The sequence below is a fragment of the Diceros bicornis genome, chromosome 6 (genome assembly GCF_020826845.1).
Source record: "Diceros bicornis minor isolate mBicDic1 chromosome 6, mDicBic1.mat.cur, whole genome shotgun sequence".
NCBI lineage: Eukaryota > Metazoa > Chordata > Mammalia > Perissodactyla > Rhinocerotidae > Diceros > Diceros bicornis.
The window spans coordinates 95344049-95370310 of record NC_080745.1 but is presented as its reverse complement, the minus strand read 5'-3'; the positions used below and the strand labels follow the sequence as shown (position 1 = coordinate 95370310).

General features: G+C 52.9%; 1 protein-coding gene across 1 annotated transcript; it reads left to right on the top strand.

The window, feature by feature from the left end:
- The first annotated feature begins 40 nt into the window (after positions 1–40).
- Positions 41–26022, top strand: TUBGCP2 (tubulin gamma complex component 2). Its single transcript, XM_058544343.1, has 18 exons — positions 41–108; positions 4306–4491; positions 6489–6617; positions 7511–7687; positions 8779–8938; positions 13559–13766; positions 14096–14295; positions 14719–14908; positions 15688–15833; positions 17402–17582; positions 18248–18428; positions 21566–21738; positions 22036–22164; positions 22688–22808; positions 23582–23725; positions 24346–24474; positions 25434–25597; positions 25734–26022. The coding sequence occupies exons 2-18, from the start codon at positions 4342–4344 to the stop codon at positions 25867–25869; spliced, it is 2718 nt and encodes a 905-aa protein (XP_058400326.1). The 5' UTR covers positions 41–108; positions 4306–4341; the 3' UTR covers positions 25870–26022.
- Positions 26023–26262: the final 240 nt, after the last annotated feature.

The following is a 26262-nucleotide window of genomic DNA, read 5'->3' as shown; positions in this document are numbered from 1 at the left end:
GGCGCCACACTCTGTCAGCCACCGTCTGTGGGCCGGCCGGGGCGGGGCCGGACGTGACGTCGCGCCACTTCCGCCGCGGGCGCGGGCTGTGCGCGCGCGGGTCCTGCGGTGAGTCGGAGCCGGGGTCGGGGGGCCTGAGCCCGGGGGACTAGGGGTGGCGGGGTCCGAGTCTGGAGGGTAGGGGCCGGGGGGTGGCATGAGCCCTCTGCCCACCGGACGCCCGGCCGGCGCGGGGAGAGCTGGCCTCCGCGCTGTGGCGCCGCCGGCTCGGATCCGGAGCGGGTCTCTGTTCGCCGTCCGCCCCTGTGCGCGGCTGGCGCCCTCCCCCCGTCCCCGGTGCCGTCCCCCGTCCGCACCCCTTCTCTCCCGGCTGACGGGCTGCGGCCGCCTCTGGGCCAGGTCTCTGTGGAGACCTGAGTTGTCTCGTAACCCTTCGGTGGCTTCCCACTGCCCCGGTCCAGGGCCCGCCAGGCCCTGCTGTTTCCCGCCTGCCCATTGTCCCCCATCCCACCCCATCCTCTCCCGGCGCGGACAGGGCGCGGCGTGTAGAAGTAAGGTGGTCCCGCCGCTCCGGAGCCTGCAGCCCGGCAGGAGAGGCGGACGTCTAACTCGTGACACAGTTACCGAGTTAAATGGTGACGGGTGACGCGGAAGGGACGCAAGGATGCTTGAGCCCTATTGCGGAGGACGGCCGCAGGCCCGCTCGCCACTCCTCACGCCGAGTGGTTCCCGAGTGGTTCCGCACCGAGCAGACGCCGGGCGCGCATACGTGCAGTGGCAAGGGAAATGGGTTGCTGTTTCTCTAAGAAGTTAAAAATGTAACTTAAAAATATAATTAGAAACTTGCACTCACTTCATTTTGGAAGTAAAGGTTTGTGGCTACGTCCTCCACCGGTCATTTGCGTGCCTAAGAAGAGCTCTAGACAGACGCAGACTGTTTTTCATCTCTTATGCATTGATTTTCTGTCTCTGAGACAGCATTAGGCTCCTGACATTTTTCACACGTTTTAAAGTAATGTTCTTCAAGCCAGTTTGTCCAATTAGCTTTGAGCTCTTCAACAAAGAGTGCTTGTCACCTCCCTTTGTGTTTCAGTCAGATGTTCACAGGTGTGTGTGCCTGACTCGTGCATAGGTGTCGCTGCCTCCTTGCCCCTGCGCTGCCTCACACTCGTGTGAGGAGGAGATGGGTTCTGCTCAGTCGCCGAAGTCTGCGTCTGTCCACTTGTGGTGACTAACACAAGTCAAGAGCATCAAAAAGATCACGTGAGCCGCTGCAATTAAATGTTCCTCACAGCTGTTTTTAGGGGGTACGCTGTTGGCATTTTTGGTGGGACGTGTCTGTTGCTGTTTAACTTCCCTGGGCTCCTGCCCACTAAATACCAAGAGCACCCTTCCAGTCACTGTGACAACCAAAAGTTACCCCTATGCGTTTCCAGAGGTCCCCTGAGGGGAGGTGCTCCCTGCAGGGCAGAGCCAGAAATCTTGCAGGAATTGTTCCCCAAATCCACAGAGAACAGTGGACTCCTCCGAGGATTAATACTTGTGATGTGGGGTATCTGTGGTTTTATTTCTACTACAGTTGTGAAGATTCATGAAGATAGTTTTTAAGTAAATATTCACTTAGGTGATCTCTCTTCAGAAGAGCTCTCTCCGCCTGCTTGTATCTGGTGGAGGGGTGTTTTGTGTCCATGGTAAACGCAGCAGCATCCTTGCCAAGGTGGTCCTCAGGCCAGCCCTTACAGGACAACCCGCAGTCCTTAGGAAGCCTTTTGGAATGTGGGTCAATCTGGTTGCTCTTAGGTATGAAGAGGCTGGCAGTGGGAGAGTTCGTGTTTTCTTTTCTGTTTTCTGTGGTTTGTAGGGCCTCATTCAGGGCCCTGGGTGACTAGTAGGATAACCGATGGTTTCCGATGCTCTCAGTGATTCAGATCCAGTTTTCCTTTTGTAAAACCAACCATTTGTCAGGCAACAATGAACACTTGCAGTGGTTGGCTTTACGTGGTAATAGCAGCAGCACTTGTTCCTGCTTTTCTTTTGTGTGTGTGTGTGTGTGGAGGACCAGCCCTGAGCTAACATCTGCCAATTCTCCTTTTTTTTTTTGCTGAGGAAGACCGGCCCTGGGCTAACATCCGTGCCCACGTTCCTCTACTATATATGGGACACCACCACAGCATGGCTTAACAAGCGGTGCGTCGGTGCACGCCTGGGATTGAACCGGCAAATCCCGGGCCGCCGCAGCGGGGCGCGTGCACTTAACCGCTTGCGCCACCGGGCCGGCCCCCCCTGCTTTTCTAATAACACTAGTGCAAGAACTCAGTACACGCAGGCCCTGTGGTGCTTTATAAGACGATCAGTCTCCACAGCAGCTCTGTGGCTGGCGTTTACTACTCACCCCTTTCAGAGGAAGCTTTGAGAGGGCAAGCTCCTTGCCCAGGGCCCTCTGGCCTGGAAGTGGCCAAGTCAGGGTTCAGTCTGTCTGGGGTTCCACAGCCTGTGCCCTGCTGTGCCTGCGCCTGTAACTGTAGTTACTAGGAACACCTCCTGATTCACAAAGGACGTGCGCTAGTGACTTAATACACCAGCTGGTCCTTACTGCTGTGCTTTCCTCTTTGGAGACACCCTGCATCTGGCCAGTATTTGCTGTTTGTATACTGTGACACTGTGATGTTTACGTATGGAGAACTAGTTCTCCATCACACGAGGTTAGACTCTCACTTTCTCAGTGTAGAATTACAAATTAATGTGCATTGTTAGCATGTTGTGAGGGTGTGTGCTGAGTCTTCTCCACTTGATGTTTTCTTTAACTCATGGCTCATCTTCACTGAGCTGTTGGCACAGTGGTTCTTAACCTTTTTTTGGGTCACAGAGCCTTTGAGCGTGTGTTGAAAGACCCTCTCTTCAGAAAATTCACAGACAAAAATGATTTTACTTATGATTTCCAAGAGTTCTTTTGTTGTTTGTGGACCCTAGATCAAGAACCCTTGCGTAGGTATATTGAGATGTTTACGTGAAGTGTGCTGGTGTTCGTTTTTTGAAGGTATGACTGGTTGCCTGTGTGCATCTCTCTTCTTCCCTTTTGTCACTACTTGTGATGATAATGGCTAACTGGTTATCAGTGGGAGAACACATGCAATCCGCTACTGTCTGCCTGGTGGGATCTCACTTGCGGGTTGTTTTTTTTTTTTTTTTTTTTTGTGAGGAAGATCAGCCCTGTGCTAACATCTGCCAATCCTCCCCTCTTTTTGCTGAGGAAGACTGGCCCTGGGCTAACATCCGTGCCCATCTTTCTCCACTTTATATGGGATGCTGCCACAGCATGGCTTGCCAAGTGGTGCGTTGGTGTGCGCCCGGGATCCGAACCAGCGAACGCCGGGCCGCCACAGCAGAGCACGCACACTTAACCACTTGTGCCACCGGGCCGGCCCCTCAGTTACGGTTTTGACCCCAGAGGGTCGTGTGTCTAATGGTGAGACCCTAGGACCTCTGGTCAGCAGGGCAGACTGAGCTGAAGTGGAGTGCCACCCAGCTCAAATGCGTAGGAAAAGTATAGTAATCTTACTGAAAGCATCTTGGTATACGGCCAGGTTTGGGCAAGAAAAGGAAACGTCCTAGGCACCAGAGTGCAGAGAGAACGCAGAACTGGTGGTGTGAATGGAGGTGCAGCTGGACAGCATAGGGTTTCAGAACCAGGTGTGGGCCTCACAGGTGGGAGCTGGAGTTTTAGTATTCGTGCCAGGACGGGGGGCAATGGCTTAGGCCTGCACAGAGCTCCTTGCATAGATTCAGGACCCCTGCAGGGCCAGGACCACTGTGTCTGCACAGCCAGAACTGGAAAGCTCTGTTGCCAGCTGACGGGGGGCAGCTTCCTGCTGGCCCAGGGCCATGTGTGGTTGGAGTCACCCAGGAGGAAGGAGGGCTTGGGCCTGTGGGGCCACGACCACACAGTCTGCACGTGCCGGCTCCCCGAGCTGAGGAGTGAGCCTGGAGGCTGGCTGCAGCTAGGGAGACTCAAAGCTGTGGATTCCCAAAGGGAGCATGCTCCCTGAAGATGAGCTCCCAGCAAGAAATGACAGACCACACCAGTGAATGCCTCTTGGACAGAGGATTCACACGCCAGGAATAAGCCCCAGGTGGTAGACAGTTGGCAAGGGGCTGTAGTGGCAGTGTCTGCGAGCGGGGAGCCTGGGGGCTGGGCCGCGTGATGATTTGGCTTCTCTAAGACCTGACGTTGGCCAAATTCAGTGGCTTTAAACTTTTTTTCATTATAGGCTTTTGTGTTTATAAATGACTTTTCTTTTACCTTAGAAGAACGTATTGTGATGTTGTCTCAGAGCCAAAACCATGAGTGAATTTCGGATTCACCACGATGTCAATGAGCTGCTCAGCTTGCTGCGTGTCCACGGAGGGGATGGGGCCGAGGTCTACATCGACCTGCTGCAGAAGAACAGAACCCCGTATGTTACAACCACCGTGTCTGCACACAGTGCCAAGGTGAGTGCCCGTCCCTGGTGAAGCTCTGTGCCTGGGGAAGGTGAGTGCCAGTCCCTGGTGCAGCTCTGTGCCCAGGCAAGGTGACTGCCCATCCCTGGTGCAGCTCTGTGCCCAGGGCTAGGTGGGCCCTATCTCTGGTACAGCTCTGTGCCCGGGCAAGGTGAGTGCCCGTCCCTGGTGCAGCTCTGTGCCCAAGGCGAGGTGGGCCCTGTCCCTGGTGAAGCTCTGTGCCTGGGCAAGGTGAGTGTCGGTCCCTGGTGCAGCTCTGTGCCCAGGGCAAAGTGGGCCCTGTCCCTGCTGCAGCTCTGTGCCCGGGCAAGGTCAGTGCCCGTCCCTAGTGCAGCTCTGTGCCCAGGGCAAGGTGGGCCCCATCCCTAGTGTGGGTCTGTACACCGGGCAAGGTGAGTGCCCTGTCCTTGGTGCAGCTCTGTGCTCAGGGCGATGTCAGCCTTGTCTCTGGTGCAGCTCTGTGCCTGGGCAACGTCAGTGCCCATCCCTGGTGCAGCTCTGTGCCCTGAGCAAGGTGGGCCCCGTCCCTGGTGTGGGTCTGTGCACCTGGCAAGGTGAGTGCCCATCGCTGGTGCAGCTCTGTGCCCGGGCAAGGTGTGTGCCCATCCCTGGTGCAGTTTTGTGCCTGGGGCAAGGTGGGCCCCATCCCTGGTGCGACTCTGTGCACCGGACAAGGGGGCCCCATCCCTGGTGCAGGTCTGTACACCGGGCAAGGTGGGCCCTGTCCCTGGTGCTGTGCTGTGCCCAGGGCACGGTGGACCCTGTCCCTGGTGCGGGTCTGTGCACCGGGCAAGGTGGGCCCCGTCCCTGCTGTGGGTCTCTGCGGAGTTCACCTTCCTGACTGGGTAGCCACAGCAGTGCCAATGGTGATGGCAGACACACTTGTTGATGCTTTTCCTGGAACACGTGTTCCGCTCACTCAGTGCTTCTGTGGACTCCTCACAGCAGTTCCTGTCGCTCGCCTCATCATACAGATGAGGAATGGAGGCTCGGGGAGAGTGCGGGATGGTCAGCCTGACCTCAGAACCCAGCCTCTTAACCGCTCCCTCCCTGTGTCCCATGAGGAGGAGACTCCAGATATTCCTCTGGATGTGTACTAACCGCATTGAAATCCCTTTAAAGTGAATTTTTTTTCTTTATTCAATAATATGTAACTCAAAATTATAAGTTTTCAGTAAAAGATAATTTTGAAATCTAGTTTTGGAAACATATGAATGGGGCCGGCCCCATGGCTTAGTGGTTAAGTGCGTGCGCTCCATTACTGGTGGCCCGGGTTCGGATCCCAGGTGCGCACCGATGCACTGCTTGTCTGGCCATGCTGAAGAGACGTCCCTCATACAGCAACTAGAAGGATGTGCAGCTATGACATAACAACTATCTACGGGGGCTTTGGGGAGAAAAAGGGGAAAAAAAGGAGGAGGATTGGCAATAGATGTTAGCTCAGGTCCGGTCTTTCTCAGCAAAAAGAGGAGGATTAGCATAGATATTAGCTCAGGGCTGATCTTTCTCATAAAAAAAAAAAAAGAAAAAATATGAAGCTTCAGTTATTTAAACAGTTTAATAATGGAACAAGGAATTAGAAAAATGCACTGAGCAGGAGAGAGAGTTGAGGAACACACAGTTATATTTAACTTACAGCAAGGGGAGCATTGTCACTCAGTGGGAAAACACATAACCCTGAGCCCGTACGTAATAATAAATTCCAGAGAGAATAGAGTTAAGTCTGTAAATGATCACACAAACTACTGGGAAAAACACAAGTGATATGGTCTACAGCTTAGGAAGCATAGCATGAGAGAAACTACAGAGGGAAACGTGGGCGGGTCTAACAAAATGTTCTCATGCATTTTCTTAGTTTTATTTCAGAGATATATGATTATTTAGCCTACCTAATTTCATTTCATTTTTGGTTTTGTGTTTAATTTTCTGGAAGGTTTTTTAAAGTGCTTAATTATTGTTACTAAATCACTTGTGTTTATCCTTTTGAGGTTAAAATAGCAGAATTTTCTCGTACTCCAGAAGACTTTCTAAAGAAATATGATGAACTGAAATCTAAAAACACAAGGAACCTCGACCCACTGGTGTACCTGTTGTCAAAGCTAACAGAAGACAAAGAGGTACCGTCCGCCTGGGCTCGTGCACGCTGCTCCTCACAGGTGTCGGCAAAGAACATTCTCTGTCTCTGAAAGAGGAACATGCTCGTGCTCCTGATGGAGTGTGTGCTGCAGAGTGGTCTGGCGAGTGTTTTAAGCACCTGTGATTCGCTCAGTTGAGCTAACACCTCACAAGTCTGGGGTCTCTGGTGCCGCCTCACGCCGTTGGGCCCCGTTTCTGCTGGCCTGTAGCACCTCACTCGTTCATCCTCTCCCTGCTTTTACGAGTAGGTGACGCAGGAGTAGGGTTCTGGTGCGTCAGAGTGAAATGGCTCCTGATGGTGGTAAGCACGAGAAGTATTAAGAGGCGTTATCTCCGAGGTGGGAGACTTTATTTCTCATCGTCTCGTGCCATGTTTTTGTCAGTTTTAAATTGAGCCTGTGTTCCCTGTGGTACTAAGAAAAGTGTTGAGGCCGAGAGAGCCGTGGCACCTGGGAGCCTCCAGGGGTATGTTGGGTCCTTTCTCTCGCTCTACAAAGCCCAGAGTCTGTTCGGGGGTGAAGGGTGTGACCAGGCCTGCGTTGACCACAGTGTTGGAGACACGTAAAGGGACGTGGTCTCCCTGCAGCAAGGGAGACTGGTCGAGTGTAGAGAAAAGGCCGTGCCATTGGGATTGGAGTTTGGGAATTGGCTGTCAAAGCAGCTGTAGGATTTCCCTCCTCGTGATTTGGGGCATGGCATCTTGTGACAGGAAGCATCAGGAGACCAGACTGCAGCTCAGGGACTAAGGGGGACCTCCTGCTCTCGCTTCCACGTGGGTACTGGAGTTAGAAAAGAAGGCAGTGGGGTTGGCTGTGCCTGGCGAAGTGCACGAACCTGGTGGCCCAGGGTAACTCAGGGTTTTGTGTGTTTCCAGACTCTGCAGTATTTACAACAGAATGCCAAAGAAAGAGCTGAGCTCGCAGCCACTGCTGCTGCCAGCAGCACCACCAGCTTCAGCGCCCCCGCCACGGCCTCCAAGATCTCCATGCAGGAGCTCGAGGAGCTGAGGAAGCAGCTCGGCAGCGTGGCCACGGGCTGCACGTGGCAGCAGGTACCTCCTTCCTGCAGTGCGGGCGCCGGCGTCCTCTGTTAAAGATGGAGCTGCATGTGGAGACACCGAGGCTTAACTCCTGGTCAGGACGTAGCTCTGTGGATAAGAACGCGGCCCCAGGAGCAGGAAAACAGTGCAGTGAGGCTCTAACCACCTGGGCACCTCTGTGGGTCTTAGCTTGTGCAAACCGTGATCCCCACTTCCCTCCATTAATTTTTGACAATTTGTTTTTTTAAGATTATTTTTAAGGGTAATTTTCTCTAGATCATTTTTTTCTCCTATACTTACTGCTTTTGGTTTTATGTCGTGCCCTGTCTCTCGATATAAGTCTGTTTTCTTAGGGCATTGTTTCTGTGGCCTTTAAGCCCCCTCAGAGCTGTGTCCCGGTGCGAGTCTGAGCTTGGCATGTGCTTGGTGATCGTGGCGGCTCTGACAAGGACAGCAGCCGGCGCTGGTGGGTGTGTCCAGCACCTCCCGTAGTCCTCACACCACTACCCCTGTGACAGGAGGAAACCGAGTCTATACCTTCCCTTCTCTCATACCAACCCTTGAGTTGGTGCTTCCAGGCTGCCCAGCACCCTGGTCAGCCTCTGGTGGCCAGCCCTACAGGAGGACCACTACTCTGTGCACATACCAGGAGCTGGGCTTTCCCGGTGCGGCCTTCTTGATCTGTCCCTCATCCCTGAGGGGCTCAGGTGGGGGTGCCCCTTCTCCAGCTGTCTGTCGCTGGGGCCTTGTCTTCACCTAGCAGGTCATGTCTAGACTTGGAGCCACCAGGAGAAAGCGATTGAGACTATGCATAAGTGTTCCTGAGAATCGGCCTGCTCTGGCTGGGTGCAGCCCTTTGCTGGTGCTCCTGCTTAACTGGGGGCCCCCGCACCGGCCAGGGCCCTGATGAAGGACTGGATCCCCTCTTGTGCCCAGCCCCTTGTATTGTGACAGGCCTGGAGACATTCGTTTCATGTCTTCCCACATTTATTGACCCCTCACGTTCAGCGATTGATTTGTTCAGTGCCGTGGATGTGTTAGTTTTAAGTATTTGTACTAAAAGTATTTTTTTCTGTTTTCATTTTTAAAAATATCCTCACCAGTCTCTCGAACTTACGAGAAAGATGCTTCGAGACAAGCAGAACAAAAAAAATTCGGGCCACTGCCTCCCTGTCTTCCCAGCGTGGGTGTATGAGAGACCCACGCTGGTTGGGGATTTCCTCACTGGCTCGGGCTTAAGCACAGACGCGGCTGCGCCTATAGGTATGTGATGTGTTTGTTTCTAACGCCCAGGGATTTCTTGGCACGTCTGTGCGTGGCAATGCCTCAGCAGGGAGGGCAGACCATGCGTGACGTGCCAAAGCCCCACAGCAGACAGTGGGCGTCCCGGCCGCCACCCAGGCCCTCTGCTGCCCTTGGTCACGTGGCGACACGCAGTGCCTGCTGGCCACTGTCCTGCATGCTCCCGCCGTCCCAGCAGCTGGCTTTCTGACCTGTTGGTGCAGACCCTTGGGCGCTTCCAGACAGCAGCTTGTGATCACAGCGGGTCTGCTGAGGTGGTAACAAGGTCCCGACCACAAAGGCCCTTGTGCATCGAGTTCAGGTGGATTGTGGGGCATCTGGGGACTGTGCGTGTGCACACCGGGGCTGCGTCTCACTTCAGGTACCTCCGTAGACTGAAAGCGAGACCTCACTAGTTAAGGACGTAGAGTGCCTGCCACATCCTGCCCTCCTGGCCCACGGTCCACAGCTGAGAGGAAACGCCTCAGTGCACTTTCTTTTCCTGCAGCACACGTGGCTCCATGTGCACTAGTTAGAGGGGCAAACAACCGTGTTCAAGTTAACAAAAAGGTGTAGAAAACCATCTACTTTGTGTACAGTCCTGTGTTGCTTAACGACAGGGTACATTCTGAGAAATGTGTCATTAGGTGATTGCGTCGTTGTGCGAACGTCACTGAGTGTACTCACACAAACCTAGGTGGTACGGCCTTCTACACACCTAGGCTGTGTTGTGCTTATCTTATGGAACCACCGTTGTGTATGCAGTCCATTGTTGACCGAAACATTATGTGGCACACGGCTCGTTTTCGGTAGTGATCCAAACTGTTAAAGTTTTAGTGGGAGTCAAACTCATTGAGCCTAAGTTGAGCCGGGAGCTGCGCTGAAGGGCCAGTAAGCAGGGTGGGCAGAGCAGGGCTTCCTGGGAGCACCAGGGTCTGTGGTCGCGTTCAGGGACACGTGCGGGGTGAAGGCCCCAGATGCTGGAGGCAGGAAGCCAGGGCGTCCCCAGGGGCTCTCTGGCAGGCAGACATGGCAGATGAGACTTTGGGGGGGTCCTTGGCTGCAGGGCTCCCCTGAGCAGCTGAGGCGATTTGATTCCTGCAGTCGTGGACTCTGGTGATGTCGCGCTTGTGTTGTTTGAATCAGTTAGAAAAGAAAAAGACATAAAATCACACTTAAAATCACAACAAAGAAAATTAAATACCTAGAAACAAATTTAACCAAAGAAGTGAAAGACCTGCGCACTGAAAACTATAAGACATTGTTGAAAGAAATCGAACACAAAAAGATATGGCAAAGATATTCCATGCTCATGGATTGGAAGGGCAAACATAGTTAAAATGTCCGTATTACCTAAAGCAGTCTACAGATTCAGTGCAGTCCTGTCAAAGTCCGAACAACGTTTTTCACGGAAATGGAACAGAGTCCTGAAGCTTATATGGAACAACAAAAACCCCAAATAGACAAAGAAATCCTGAGAAGAAAGAACAAAGCTGGATGCATCACACTCCCTGATTTCAAAATATATTACAAAGCTATAGTAATCAAAACAGCATGTAGTGGCAGAAAAATACACACACAGATCAGTGGAACAGAATTGAGAGCCCAGAAATAAGAACACATCTCTGGACAGCTAATCTTCGACAAAGGAGCCGAGAACACACAATGGGGAAAGGAAACTCTCTTCAGTAAATGATGTTGGGAAAACTGGACAGCCATGTGCACAGGACGAAAGTAGACCGTTATCTTGCACCATACACAGAAATGAACTGAAAATGGATTAAAGACCTGAAGGTAAGACCTGAAACCGTAAAACTCCCAGAAGGAAACAGGCAGTACGCTCTTCGACATCGGTCTTAGCAGTATCTTTTCAAATACCATGTCTCCTCAGGCAAGGGAAACAAAAGAAAAAATAAACAAATGCGACTACATCAGACTAAAAAGGTTCTGCAAGGCAAAGGAAACCATGACCAAAACGAAAAGACGGGGGCCAGCACCATGGTGTAGCGGTTAAGTGCACGCGCTCCGCTGCTGGTGACCAGGGTTTGGATCCCAGGCGCGCTCTGATGCACTGCTTGTCAGGCCATGCTGTGGCAGCGTCCCATATAAAGTGGAGGAAGATGGGCACAGGTGTTAGCCCAGGGCCAGTCTTCCTCAGCAAAAAGAGGAGGATTGGCATGGATGTTAGTTCAGGGCTGATCTTCCTCGCAAAAAAAAAAAAAGAAAAAAAAATGAAAACACAACCCGTGAATTGGGAGAAAATATTTGCAAATCATATATCTGACAAAGGGTTAATTTCCAAAATATATAAAGAAGTCATGCAACTCAACAACAAAAAACCCAATCAAGAAATGGGCAGAGGAGGGACCAGCCTGGTGGTGTAGTGGTTACATTCGTGCGTTCTGCTTCTGCAGGCTGGGGTTCGCCTGTTCGGATCCTGGACACGGACCTCCTCACCGCTCATCAAGCTGCGCTGAGGCGGCCTCCCACATAGAAGGGCTAGAAGGACCTACAACTAGGATGTACAACTATGTGCTGGGGCTTTGGGGAGAAAAAAGAAAAAGAGGAAGATTGGCAACAGATGTTAGCTCAGGGCCAATCTTCCTCAAAAAAAAAAAAATGGGCAGAGGATATAAAGGGACATCTTTTGAAAGAAGATATACAGATGGCCAACAGGCACATGAAAAGATGTTCAACAGCACTGATTACTAGGGAAATGCAATTCAAAACCATGAGGAGATATCACCTTACACCTGTTAGAATGTCCGTTATCAAAAAGAGAGGAAATAAGTGTTGGTGACGATGTGGAGAAAAGGGAACCCTCGTGCGCCGTTGGTGGGAATGCAAACTGGTGCAGCCACTGTGGAAAACAGTATGGAGATTTCTCAAAAACATAGGAATAGAAATACCATATGACCCAGTTGTTCCACTGCTGAGAATTTATCCAAAGAACATGAAAACACAAATGCATAAAGATATTTTCACGCCTATGTTCATTGCAGCATTATTTACAATAGCCAAGAATTGGAAGCAACCCAGGTGCCCATCAGTGGATGAATGGATAAAGAAGATGAGGTGCACATATACAATGGAATATTACTTGGTTATAAAAAAAGACGAAACCGTGCCATTTGCAACAACATGGATGGACCTTGAGGGCGTTGTGCTAAGCGAAATAAGTCAGATGGAGAAAGACAAATACTGTATGATTTCACTCTGCCTGGTACGTGTGTCAGCTCCACACCATGGGACCTCAGTGTGACCTCGCGCCAGCATCTTCGTCTGGAAAGCACTGCCTTGGTGGTGCACATGCTCGGAACGGAGGTGGGCCCCGCCGTGTCACCACTCTGCCTCCTGCCCTCTGTCACACGCTGGCCCAGCACCACAGGCCCCTGCTACAGGCATCCTCCATGCATCCCTCTGGCCTTGTCTCCTGTCCACCCCTTTCCTGTCCCGTGTCCTGTCCACGCTCAGACCCCTGTGTCATCAGTTCAGTTGTCCTTGGGCCTCCCTTCACCTCCACCTGGCAGTACCTCACCTTCTGGACCTACCTGCCTTCTCAGCATGGTGTGCAGCGGCTGCCTGGTGCCCCTCCCACCTCTCAGTGGTCATTTGTGCCATTCTCAAGTCCCTTCCTGGAGCCAGGGCAGACCCTCAGGGTGGATGCCCACGCTTGCATGTACCCACCGTCCCTGAGGTCTGTCTTGTCCCTCTCCTCCTGCCTCTGCCTTGGCAGGGCGCAGCCTTGTGGCAGGCCAGGCCATCCCTCCATGCGCTGAGGCCACTGGCTGCCCCCTCGGGTCCTGTCCCTTTGGTGAGTCCTTCTGTCCTCTGGCTTCTCAACTGGCTGTCCCATCCCCTGCCAGTTGGTTTAGTGATTCTCCTCTTTAAAAGTCCTGCCCTGACCCACAGGCCCCCATAGGGCCTGCTGTGCGAAGCCAGGGTAGGGGCAGTTGGACAGAGACACCTTTCTCCTGGTGCTGCCCATAGCTCCCCAGTGTGGTATCTGCCTCAGCGGGTGTCGGGGAGGGCCCTGAGGGGCGTCCTAGTGCTGTGAACTGAGAGGCAGGGAGCGCCTGGGCCGTGAGGCGTGTGGCGGGCGCCCCTGGTCGATGGCCCGTGACTGCCCTCAAGACCGTCGGGTGTCATAAGGCAACCACCTCGTGCTGTGTGTGTTTGGTAGAAATGGTCAGTGTTTTAAAGTTTTTAAAGAAAACCTCGTTTTTGTCCCAGAGCAGCCCAGACTTACCAAGTTGTAATAAACGCTGTGAGGACGGCTTACGTCGGAAGTGCTTTTTAAGCTCTGAACTTACTTTTTCGAGGTCAGGCGTCCGTCTGAGCACAGAGGTGCTCGTTTGCGCAGGGCTCCAGGGCTTCACTGCCTGTCGGTCAGCGCCTCTTCTCCTGTGCTTTTGGAATCTCAAGCCAGTGGGATCAGTCGGAGCCAAATGAACGACTTAATTTTTATGTTATAAATGTTTGAGGAAATTACACAGAGGGAGGTGAGTGAGAGTGTGACTTGTACTGAGTAGATTATGTCAGGAGGTCACTGGGAAGGGGGAGGCGAGGCGAGTCGCCCCCAGCCGGTGTCTGTGTCCACAGGCACGCTGCCCCTGGCCTCCCAGGAGTCAGCTGTTGTGGAGGACCTGCTCTACGTGCTGGTGGGTGTGGACGGCAGGTACATCACTGCCCAGCCGCTCGCTGGCAGGCAGAGCCGGACCTTTCTCGTGGACCCCAACCTGGACCTGTCCATCAGGGAGCTGGTGAACAGGATCCTCCCAGTGGCTGCCAGTTACTCCACTGTGACCAGGTAGGCACCAGATGGGACCCAGTGCTCGATGCTGGCCGTCTCAGACACACACAGACCCCAGAGTCGCCCTTGGTCCCTGTAAAGATCACTCAAGTCCTCTTCTTAGGCAAGTCCCCATCTTGTTGCGACCCAGCTTCACTCCTGGCATGATTTTGAAGGGCCTGGGGACAAGTGCAGGGAGCCCGGTGTCCCCAGGTTCCCTCTGGGGAGAAGAGCTTGAGTGGGTCATCTGCTTCCTCTTTGTGGATGGGACTCAGAACATCTGATCTCTTACCTGAAAACTTAGCTCTCACCTTCTCAAGGGTGCTCAGTGCTTCATCTCCTCGTAGGTTCATTGAAGAGAAGTCTTCCTTTGAATATGGGCAGGTGAACCACGCCTTGGCGGCCGCCATGAGGACCCTGGTGAAGGAGTACCTGATCCTGGTCACGCAGCTGGAGCAGCTACAGAGGCAAGGCCTCTTGTCACTGCAGAAGCTCTGGTTCTACATCCAGCCAGCCATGCGTACCGTGGACATCCTGGCCTCCCTTGGTATGCACCCACCCGGCATCTCAGCCAGGCCAGGAGAGCCTGTGGGCACTTGGGCAGCACACAGGTTGTTTGCGTGGTGGAACGGTTCCTGGCGTGTGCAGATGAGATGTGGGTAGTATCGTGGGAGGGACCTCAGGCCAGGGTGCTAGTCATTTGTTTCTTACTTTTGGACACCGGGGTGTGAGGCTGAAGCATGTGTTGCTTCGTGTTTTATTAATTTGCATGAGGAAAACTCTGGAAGCTCTTATTGGTGGACTTTAGTTAGCAACTACAACTTTATAGTTTGAGTATATCCCAAAAAAGAAGTGGCTGTGCCTGTGAGGAGGTTGGAGGTGAACTAGGAGGTTCTGGTCTGTCTGCCAGAACCGCCAGGAGAGCCGTGGGCAGCCCGTCTCGGCTCTGAGTGCCGCCTTCTCTGTGCAGCCACCTCGGTGGATAAAGGCGAGTGTGTCGGAGGGTCGACCCTGAGCCTCCTCCACGACCGTAGCTTCAACTACACGGGCGACAGCCAGGCGCAGGAGCTGTGCCTGTACCTCACCAAGGCCGCCAGTGTGCCCTACTTTGAGATCCTGGAGAAGTGGATCTACAGAGGGATCATTAATGACCCGTACAGGTAAGATCTGAAGGAGAGTGGACGTCCGCGTGCAGCCGCGCAGCCAGGGAGGCAGCGTCCCACTGGCTGCTCTTCAGCGGCTTTATCCTGTTGTGTGGAAGACGTTAAAATCACCTCAGATCAGGGGCTTTTCACCTCCTTTTGTGGGCTTCCTTCACGGTCTCAGGTCTGTGGGCTCCTTCCTCAGTGTGATGTATTTAAATGCACAAAATGAAATATGTCGGCTCATACATGATTCTGTTATGTTGAGATATATTTGTCAAAGTATTTTAAAAATAAATTTGTGGTCTAGAAATAGTATTTCTCTATAACGACCAAAATAATAAAATCTGTGGTGAGGGGCCTAATAAAGAATGCAGCTCCCAAATCCTGAGGCGCCAGGGAGATTCGAAGCATCATGTGAAGGTGTCTGGTCTCCGTTGGTGACAGGCACACGTGCCCCTGACGTGCGTGTCATCTTCTTGCCACGTTCGTGACAAAAGGAGACGCTAGATTCCAGGAATAGGGGCTGGACACAAAGGTGATCAACTTCCCATCCACCTCTGTGGACCGAGTGCTCTCTGAACCCTGCTCCAAAGTGAGGTTGGGCGTTTATTTTAAGTCACAAGTGAGAATTGGCTGTGGTGAGACTGTTTGGCCTCCGTGGAGCCCTATGGAGCTTGTTGGCCTCTTGTGCTCTTAGCTGACGAGGGGAGCACTCGTGCAGGGAGCACATGGCCTCCCTTCTGCATGTCTCCTCCAGAATCTGCTCGTTACTCGAGAGCATTCTGTTTTTCCAGCGAGTTCATGGTTGAGGAGCACGAGCTGCGGAAAGAGAAGATCCAGGAGGATTACAATGACAAGTACTGGGACCAGAGGTACACCGTGGTCCAGCGGCAGATCCCGTCCTTCCTGCAGAAGATGGTGGGCAAGATCCTCAGCACAGGTGACGCCGCGGGGCAGAGGTGGGCGCTGGGGGTACAACAGGCCTCGCACCCGGGGCCCCACCTTCCCGGACGTGTGCTCGGTCATTGTGTCCCTGCCAGAGGGCAGGCGCCCCGCTGTGCACGCAGCAAGCGCTGAGGATGTAGGCCGCCTTCCTGTGCCTGGGCGTCATCCGTCTGGCTCCTGTGCGCTCTGCTGCGCTTCGTTTTGTTCCCTGCCCTAGGAGGTGTCTCACAGGTGGCTTTTCTTTCTCTTTCATTTCGAGAACTCTTACCGCTTAAAAGAAAACTGTTTCTTTACTCACAACACTGACACCAGGTGTGTGGCTTTTCCCCACCAACAGCCAGTTCTCTGTGGACACCTGCTGGGCGTCCTACAAATTAACTCAGTCCTGACACTAACCACCCGGAGTTAGCACGGGCCCAACAGATTAGGGCTCAGTCCCTCAAGACTGCCCGCTCCTCAGACGCCAGTCACAAGGATCGGGTCCCTGGGCCACCCGCACTTCTGTCTGACCTGGCTACAAGTCAGGAGTTCTCGTGACCCCTCAGGTTAGATAATTTGCTGTAACCGCTCATAGAGCTCAGGGAAACGGTTTACTTACTTGATTGCTGGTTTGTTATAAAGGACACAGTGAACAGCCAGATGAAGTGGTCCAGGGACGAGGTCTGGAAGGGTCCCGAGCACAGGAGCTTCTGTCCCCGTGGAGTTGGGGTGTGCCGCCTTCCTGGCAGGTGGATGTGTCCACTAACCTGGAGGCTCTCCAAACCCCTTTGTTTAGGGTTTTTAAGGAGGTTCCATTACACAGGCATGGTTGATGAAATGATTGGCCATTGACGATTAATTCAATCCCCAGCCCCCCCTCCCCTCCCCAGAGGTCCAGCCCTCTAATCACAGGGTTTGTTCCTCTGGCCACTAGCCCATCCTAGAGCTGTCTAGGGGCTGCCACGATTCTCCCCCTGAGCATAAACACAGGAGTGGTTGGAAGAGGCTTACGAATAACGAGGAATGCTCTTCTCACCCCCTGTCACTCAGGAAATCCCAAGGGTTTTAGGAGCTCAGTGTTAGGAACTAGAGACAAGACCAAATATATGTTTCTTATTGTATCACCATGTCACTATAGGAAAGCAGCCAAGGACACAGACCCCACTGGGCCAGCAGTGTTTTTACTCACCACCATGTAGGTCAGGAACTCAGCTTAGAAATGTGTTGGGCTCCCCCCAACCCCCCGAAGACATGCCACCGGCCTGGCTCTGAGAGCTGAGCTGTCTGGGGCAGGGTTGGGAGATGATTTAGAATCTGGTTCTCATAAGGCTTTTTGAAATTATTTCTGTGCTCTGATTAGAAAAATCCAGGAAAAAGAGCCTAGCAAGTCACAGCAGAGGTGCCTCTGCCCTCGAGAGGCGGCAGTTGTTTCTCTGTGGAAGGTGGGCTCTAGAACTGCTCTTGTATTACCTGTGCTTCCAGTCCTCTGGTTAGTGTTTGGGCTGTGATATGTGAGCTTCAGGCCTGCAATTTACTGTATCTGTAATAAACATTTTAGTCTGCTTTCCTCCATCTCTTTTTCAGGAAAGTATCTCAATGTGGTCAGAGAGTGTGGTCACGATGTCACTTGCCCAGTGGCCAAAGAGATCATCTACACGTTGAAGGAGCGGGCGTACGTGGAGCAAATCGAGAAGGCTTTTAACTATGCCAGCAAGGTCCTGCTGGGCTTCCTGATGGAGGAGAAGGAGCTCGTGGCGCACCTGAGGTGTGCTCTTCACCGCGCATGGGCTGCTCGCCACTCACACAGCGCACACTGTCTGCAGTGTTTGCCTGAGATCGGAAATTTGCTTTCAGCCGTTCTGTTTTGTCGTTTTAAAAATGGGCATGCCTCCAGGTTGTCTCCAGCCTGAGAACTTGGCACCTCTGTGACCTCCCACCTCGGTGCTCCCTGCCCAACATCTGCAGAGGTCTTCCCCAGGGGCCAGCGGAGGGCAGCGTCTGCCCGTGTCACCTTGTCTGAGGTGGCCCAGCTCGCCAGCCCTGCTCCCTGCCAGGGGCCACCCGCCCTCCTCAGCCCCCTACAGTGACCTCCTCAGCTCTTTTCTGGCAGCATCTCCTGCTGCACAGCCTGGCTCAGTGGTCCTGTGCCCCGTCCTGAGAGCTGTTCACTTCAGCTCCTTGTAAGCTGACCACAAGCCCCACCCTTGTGTAAACGTAATTCTCGGTAGGAAGCTCTGGACACTGGTGGGTGTGGGTGCCATGCTCAGCACTCCCACCTCATCACCCCGAGTGCTCATTTTGGTGGGAGCCCTTTGTGTGCCGTGATTTTTCCTCGTCAGTCCCCTGCTCGTGTTTGTCCAAGAGTCCAGGCTGTTCTGCGTGTCAGGCATGCTCACTGATGTCTGCTCTCGCCTTCGCCCGCTCTCGCAGGTCCATCAAGCGCTACTTCCTGATGGACCAGGGGGACTTCTTCGTGCACTTCATGGACCTCACTGAGGAGGAGCTGAAGAAGCCGGTGGACGACATCACGCCCACCCGCCTGGAGGCGCTGCTGGAGCTGGCCCTGCGCATGAGCACCGCCAACACGGACCCCTTCAAGGACGACCTTAAGGTGGGTGGGGCCAGGGCCTACCTCTGACCCTGCTCCTGAAGACGTGGGACGGCTGCCTGAGAAAGACGTTGACATAAAAACACGGTAGGGTGCTGGCCTGGTTACCTAGTGGTTAAGTGCACACGCCCCACTTCTGCAGCCTGGGGTTTGCCAGTTCGGATCCTGGGTGTGGACCTGTGCACCACTCATCAAGCCATGCTGAGGTGGTGTCCCACATAGAGCAACTAGAAGGATGTACAACTAGGGTATACAACTGTGTGCTGGGGCTTTGGGGAGAAAAAAGGAAAGAAGGGAGGAACATTGGCAACAGATGTTAGCTCAGGGCCTATCGTCCTCAAAAAAAACACAGTAGAAACCAACTCTGACAAATATTTTTTCTGCCTCAGTTGAAAGTGTTTTTTTCTTTCATTCTACTAATGTGAGTGATTTTCGTATGTTGAACCATCCTTGTGTCCCAGGAATAAATCCCACTTTGTCACGGTGTTTGGTCCTTTTAACGTGCTGCTGGATGTGGTGTGCTAGCGTAGCCATGAGGATTTTGGCATCTGTGTTCGTCAGGGATGCTGGTCTGTAGTTTCGTGTGTCTGTCTGGTTTTAGTGTCGGGTTATGGTGGCCTTGTAGGTTGAGCTTGGAAGTGTTCCCTCCTCTGCAGTGTTTTAGAAAAGTTTCAGGAGGATTCATTCGTTAATTGTTCTTTAAATGTTTGGTAGAATTCACCAGTAAAGTCATTTGGTCATGGCCTCGTCTTTCTTGAGAGGTTTTGATGATTTTTTCCATCTCCTCACTGGTTAGGGTCAGCTCAGATTTCCTCTTCTTGAGTCAGTTTTGGTGGTTTGTGTGCCCCTCAGGATTTGGGTAGGTGTTAGTGTTCACGATCCTTATTTCTGTTTGGTTGACAGTAACATCTTTGCCTTCCTTTCTTTTTCTTTTTCTTTTCTTTTTTTTTTTTTGGTGAGGAAGATTAGCCCTGAGCTAACATCTTCTGCCAATCCTCCTCTTTTTGCTGAGGAAGATTGGCCCTGGGCTAACATCCATGCCCATCTTCCTCTACTTTATATGTGGGACGCCTGCCACAGCATGGCTTGATGAGCGGTGAGTAGGTCCGCGCCGAGGATCTGAACCTGTGAACCCCAGGCTGCCTGAAGCGGAGCGTGCGAATTTAACCACTACACCACCAAGCAGGCCCCCCACCTTCCTTTCTGATGTTGGTAACTTGAGGCTTTTTTTTAGTCACTGGAGCTAAAAGTTTGTCAATTTTGTTGATGTCAAGGAACCAGCTTTTAGTTTCTTTGCTTTTCTCTGTTGTTTTTCTTTCTCCATTTTGTTTATCTCTGTTCTGGTCTTTTTTATTTCCTTCTTTCTGCTAGCTTTGGGTTAGTTTGCTCTTTTTCCAGTTTCTAAAGTTAGGTTATCGATCTTTCTTCTCTTTTTTTTTTTAATTTATTTATTTTTTTATGAGGAGGACTAGCCCTGAGCTAACATCTGATGCCAATCCTCACCTTTTTTTCCCTTGAGGAATATTGGCCCTGGGCTAACATCCGTGCCCATCTCCCTCTACTTTATATGGGACGCCGCCACAGCATGGCTTGACAAGCCGTGCGTCAGTGCGCGCCCGGGATCCCAATCAGCGAACCCCGGGCCGCCACAGCAGAGCACGTGCACTTAACCACTTGCGCCACCGGGCGGCCCCCGATCTTTCTTCTCTTAACGCAGGCATTTATCGCCGTGCGTTTCCCTCCGAGCACTATGCTCACCACATCCCAAGTTGTGTGTTGTGTGTCCATTTCCGTTTGTCTCAGGTTTTTTCTCATTTCCCTTGTGGTTTCTTCTTTGAGCCATTTGTTTTTAAGAATGTGTTTAATGTTCACATATTTGTGAGTTTCCCAGTTTTCCTTCTGTTACTGATTTCTGACTTCATCTGTTGTGGTCACAGAACGCTTCATATGATCTCAGTTTTGGGGCCTCACAGTGGTCTCTCCTGGAGAAGGTTCTGTGTGCAGCTGAGAATGTGTGTGGGAAGGCCCTGTGGATGTCCAGTTGCTCCACTGTGGTCAAGTCCTCTCTTAGTGACCTTCCGTCTGGTGGCCTGTCCGTTGTTGAAAGTGGGGTGTGGATGTCATCAACTGTTACTGTAGAATGCGTCTCTTCCTAATTCTGTCAGTTCTTGCTTTGTATATTTTTGGGTCTGTTTTTAGGTCTGGGAGTATTTTTATAGGATAAATTTCTAGAAGTGAAATCATTGGATCAGAAGATACAGCCATTGTACGTCTAGACTGATCTTACTGGAATCTGGTCTCTGCAGACCCTGGGCCGCACAGCTGAGGAGGGGCTGTCATCCACACACTCGGCGTGTCCGTCTGTCCATCGGCTATTTGTGTTTCTTCTTCATTCTTTGTCCCTCATTGTGGTTCTTCTCTCTTGTTTCCGATCATGTCATTCTTCTTACTGATTTATAAGAACTCTGTCACACTGTCCGTGGCATGTCGTTGGCCCTTAATAAATATTTGAATAAATCGATTTGTGGACAGGACTCTGCCCATTGTAACTGTCATATTTTCCGCCAGACGTGTTTCATCTTTTGACCTGGGCCTGCTGCTTATTGTGGTACAAGGTTTAAATCTGAAGGATTCAGATTTTCCTCACTTGCCCTTGTGGCTTCTCATTTATACCATCAGGGGGTATTTTTAAAGGAATTCCTCTGTAGTTTTCTTTTTCTGCTTTCATGGGAAGTGGTTTAATTTTTGTTTTTTATTTTTTTTATTTTATTTATTTATTTTTTCCCCCAAAGCCCCAGTAGATAGTTGTATGTCATAGTTGCACGTCCTTCTAGTTGCTGTATGTGGGATGCGGCCTCAGCATGGCCGGAGAAGCAGTGCGTCGGTGCGCACCCGGGATCCGAACCCGGGTCGCCAGCAGCGGAGCACGCTCACTTAACTGCTAAGCCATGGGGCCGGCCCAAGTTTAATTTTTGAATTAGGATTTATCAGTAGATGTTTTGTTTCTTAAGCCGGCCTCCAAGATTTAGGATCTGACTTCCGAGGAGCCCACCCTCATCCTGGTCTCGCTCTTCCAGCTCATGATGTAGGGGTAGGGTGTAGGGTCAGGACCTGATGCCTTTTCTTTCTCTCTCCCCAAGATTGACCTGATGCCTCATGACCTCATTACTCAGCTTCTGCGAGTTCTGGCCATCGAGACCAAGCAGGAGAAGGCGATGGTCCATGCCGACCCCACTGAGCTCACGCTGAGCGGCCTGGAGGCATTCTCTTTTGACTACGTTGTCAAGTGGCCCCTGTCACTGATTATTAACAGGTGAGCCTTGGTCCCTCTGGGCGCCAGCTTCAGTAGATATTTATCCAGATTTGCCAGGAAGAAAGGATTGTCCTCGCCTGGCAACTGCCTACTTTTGCAGAGCGTTGGAGGCAGCTCTCTGCGTCTGTCTATGGCCAGTGATTACCTGGCACCTCACGGCCAGGGTGCAGAACTGTGTGTCGGTGACATGGGAGCCTGGGCCGTGCTCTGTGCCACAAGCCTCGTTTATGATGTCTAATGCCCGCAACAAGCACGAGGTGTCAGTCACAATCCTACGTGCCTTTTCCTTCTTTGCAGGAAAGCCCTGACCCGCTATCAGATGCTCTTCAGGCACATGTTCTACTGCAAGCACGTGGAGCGGCAGCTCTGCAATGTTTGGATCAGCAACAAGACCGCCAAGCAGGACTCACTGCACTCCGCCAAGTGGTACGTCCTCCCTCTGCTCGTGACGCTTCCCTCAAAGCAGGATGGCTTCGTGCTTCACACCTTTAAAAAAGCGGTTTGATAATGCACATTTGTAGCTTTTAGAGCCATGGCGTTTTTGTGTCGCGCAGCAGCACAGGGCCATTGTCGACCATAAGGGACACTGGCTGTGTCCCCAGCCCTCTGCACAGACCTGCAAGACGGTAGGTGTGTCTGAGCGTGAGCCCTTCAAGGACCTCGAGCTCCTCTGGGGGTTGGGAGTGTTTGTTTCCTCCTCCCGGCGCACCTGGCGCTGCATGGTGTTGACAGACCACTCCACTTAAGCCAGAGGCACTTTGCAGACGGTCTGTGGCCCCAAGTGTGGTGTGCCGTGTGTGAGCTGTCGTTGAGCTGCAGGCGTGGTGTTGCGAGTGGTGCCCCTGACGACCGCCCCTGCCTGGCGGAGGCGGAAGCGGCTGGTGCTTCTCAGGTGCCAAGGAGGTCCTGGCTCTGCTTCTCCTCTGAAACCGTCCTTATGCTCCCTCAGGTTTGCTGGTGCTTTCACTCTGCGGCAGCGAATGCTTAATTTTGTCCAGAACATTCAGTACTATATGATGTTTGAAGTGATGGAACCAACCTGGCACATCCTTGAGAAAAACCTGAAATCCGTGAGTTGTAGCACTTAGAAGGCTCTATACCAACGAAGATATGTTTCACGAAATAGTGTCTTCAGAGAGGAGAGTATTGGGTCAGGTGTCAGGGAGGGAACTGCAGGGAACGGATCCCAGAGCTTCGCTCTCCTCTTCCTCGTGTGGAGGGGCCTGCGGGGTGGCCTTCCACTACTCCTGAGCAGCAGTCAGAGAGCGGCGGCCGGGAGGCCAGCAGGGAGCTGGTGGCATCTCTGTGCCTGGTCAGAAGGCAAAGCCCTTTGCACACATGCAGAGAGCAGGTGTCCTTCTAAACATGAAAAGGGAGTGTGAGTGTGAGTGTGTGTGCACGCATGTGTGTGGGCGGTGGCTGTCTGCTCCCACATGACGCGTCCCTGAGAATGGAGCTGTTGGAACAGCATGGGTGCCTTGCACTCTGAGGGAGCTCTGAGAACCTCAGCACCAGGGGCCCCGCGCTCCCACCACAGCACATTCTAGGCCTGTCAGCCAGAGATCTCAACCGTCCCCAAATTCCAGAAGCAGAAAGTGACGAGTAGCAGTATTTCCTCCTTGCTTTCTGTCTTTAAGGAACAAAACCGTGGCCCTTTTGGGGCACGTTCAGTATCAGTTTCTTTTAGTGGTATTTTGAGGTTTTCCCCCAAAAGACCACAGAGTTTTTTAAAAAATGGAAACAAAACAGAAGTGTACAAAGTAGCCAGAACTGAAGCCTGGAAGGTGTAGAGTTTGTCTCTTGGTGAAGCTGTTCCGAGAGGAGGCTGGTGCCCTCTTTGCAGGCCTCCAACATTGACGACGTGCTGGGGCACCACACGAGCTTCCTGGACAACTGCCTAAAGGACTGCATGCTGACCAACCCCGAGCTACTGAAGGTCTTCTCCAAGCTCATGTCCGTGTGCGTCATGTTCACCAACTGCATGCAGGTGCTGTGCCCCCAGCCCCGCCATGCCTCTGCTTCTCACTCTCCCTGGGCGTGTCCTGCCTTGAGCCTTGCCCAGTGCTGTGGCAGGGATGGCTGGCTGCAGGGTCTCTGTCCAGAATGTTTTTCTGGACACCCCTTGTGCTCATTTTGTCAGAACTCGAGTTCTTTGATTCAGTTAAGTGTTTATGGGGCACCTGTTATAGGCAGTTGCCCCAAGACGATGGCATAGAGAGTGTCAGGAGGCAGAAGGGGCGACGGGGGGGGCTCATGGGGCTCCTGGGTACTGGTGGGGGGTCTGGGTCGGAGGGGCCAGTGGGAGCATGTGGGGAGGTGGCAGAGCCCATGACATGGTGGCTAATCACGCAGGGGACAGGAGCATGTGAACTCGATTCCCTAGACACTTAGGAGCCATGTGGGATTCCCAGATGGAAACACAGTGGAAAGAAACTGTTTTTAGAAAAATTGGCTCGTGAGCCTTGTGACAGGCAGACTTGGAAATCATGTGGGTGCAGCTGGTCATTTCCACCTGCAGCCTCCTGGGTGTCCCAGACAGGAGTGGGGAACTTGTCACGTGGAGCGAATGGGTTGTAACTAACAGAAGCGTTTCTTCCTGACCCCAAGAGGTTTACGCAGAGCGTGAAATTAGACAGTGAGCTGGGCCGCCTGACCCTGGAGCACGGCACCATGCTGGGGCCGCCCACGGAGGCCGAGCGGGCCGAGGAGCGCACCCGGAAGGAGCTGGCCAGGAAGGTGCGTGGCCTTGCGGGTTAGTCCAGAAGACCCTCCTTCCTGACCAGACGTGACACGATGTTAGGATTGCAGCGCTTCAAAACCAAACCCACCACCACTGGTTCATTTCTATCTTCCCTTTGATTAAAAAAACACAGTCTTAAAATTAGGTTCCAAACACAAGCAAGAGAGAATCTCCCTTCCCCCCTTGTCCCAGCCTCAGCCCCACTGTGCTCCAGGGCAAGGTTACAGTTATCCAGAGCAGGTGGTGTGAGGGCGAGCTGGGGGCACGCCCCGAAGGGCAGGTGAGGGCCAGCTGCAGGGAGGCACCTTAGAGCAGGTGAGGGGCGAGCTGTGGGGACACCCCCTAGGGCAGGTGAGGGTGAGCCGGGGGACGCCCCCTAGGGCAGGTGAGGGTGAGCCAGGGAGGCCTCGAAGGGCAGGTGAGGGCGAGCCAGGGCAGGGAGGCCCAGCAGAGGGCCTGGTGCTCATCAGGCACGGGGCCCTGGGCCCTGTTTACACTATTATTAGGGTCTGTCCTTACCTAGAAGGGTTAGGTGGCTCAGCAGATGCAGGCGTCTGTCTTTTATGGGGCGTGGACAGAGTGGCATGGGCCCTGTGGTGCCAGCGCCAGGTCTGGAGGAGCCCAGGTGGGTACTCCTGTGTCCCCAGTCTGTTCGCCTTGCTGAGAGGCGGCCAGGAGAAAACACGAGTTAGCTTGAAAACCTGAGCTCCATAAAGAAAACCCGAGGTTCTGAGCAGCGGTAGGAGTAGGGTGCCAGCCATCGAATTATGTCTCTGTGTCCTGTGGTCTCAGGAATTTTAAGATGCCGTAATTTCTTACATTTATGACACAAAAATTTCCTGAAATGCATTTTTGTATTTAAAAAAAAAAAGAGGGAGAAGGAAAGCTGAGCTGCTGGAGAGTCGTGCCAAGGCCCAGGGGCGAGGTGAGCTCACAGGGCTGACGTGTCTTGCAGTACCTGGCCGAGCACGTGGATGCTCCTCAGCTGGCCTCCAGCTTCGAGGCCACCATCAATAAGTTTGATAAGAATTTCTCAGCCTACCTGCTGGACCTTCTGGCCCGACTGAGCGTCTACAGCACCAGCGACTGCGAGCAGGGCATGGCCAGTGTCATCTCCAGGTGGGTGCAGTGGCTCTCCACCACGCCACTGCCTGTCATGGCCCTGGCTCCGTGTGACTGCGGCCTGGGCCTCCCTTACTGCTCCCCACCCCTGCTTTCTCACCTCCGCCATGCACCTTCCCTTTCCTCCTCGCAGGCTCGACTTCAACGGCTTCTACACAGAGCGCCTGGAGCGCCTCTCTGCAGAGCGAAGCCAGATGGCGGCCCCCCAAGTGCCCGTCCCGCGGGGGCCCCCGGCACCAGCGCCCAGGGTGGTGGTGGCAGCACAGTGAGGCCTTCGGGGCCCTGCAACCCGCCTCAACTGAAGGAAGTGCCGCCAGGTGCTACGGATAAATGAGTTCAGGGCTTGTTAATCAAATATTCTTGAAACACGTGTGTTGTGTGTGTTGTTAGTGTTTAAACATAAAGTCTGGGTGTCGTCTGTGTTCTGCCCGTCCCGTCCCTTAGGGTGCTGGAGGTTCGCTTTGTACCGCCTCCCAGACCAGAGCAATGTCTGCGGGTTTGCTGCTCTGCTCTCTTAAATGGAGCAGGGACTCTGTCTTTGGGTTTTTGGGGTTTTTTTTGGTTTCAAAGACAAAGTGAAAAAAACATTGCATCTGAGCAACACCAAGATAGTTACCAAGATGCTGTGCTGGGGACGAGGTCCAGGCCTGGTGTCCACGTGT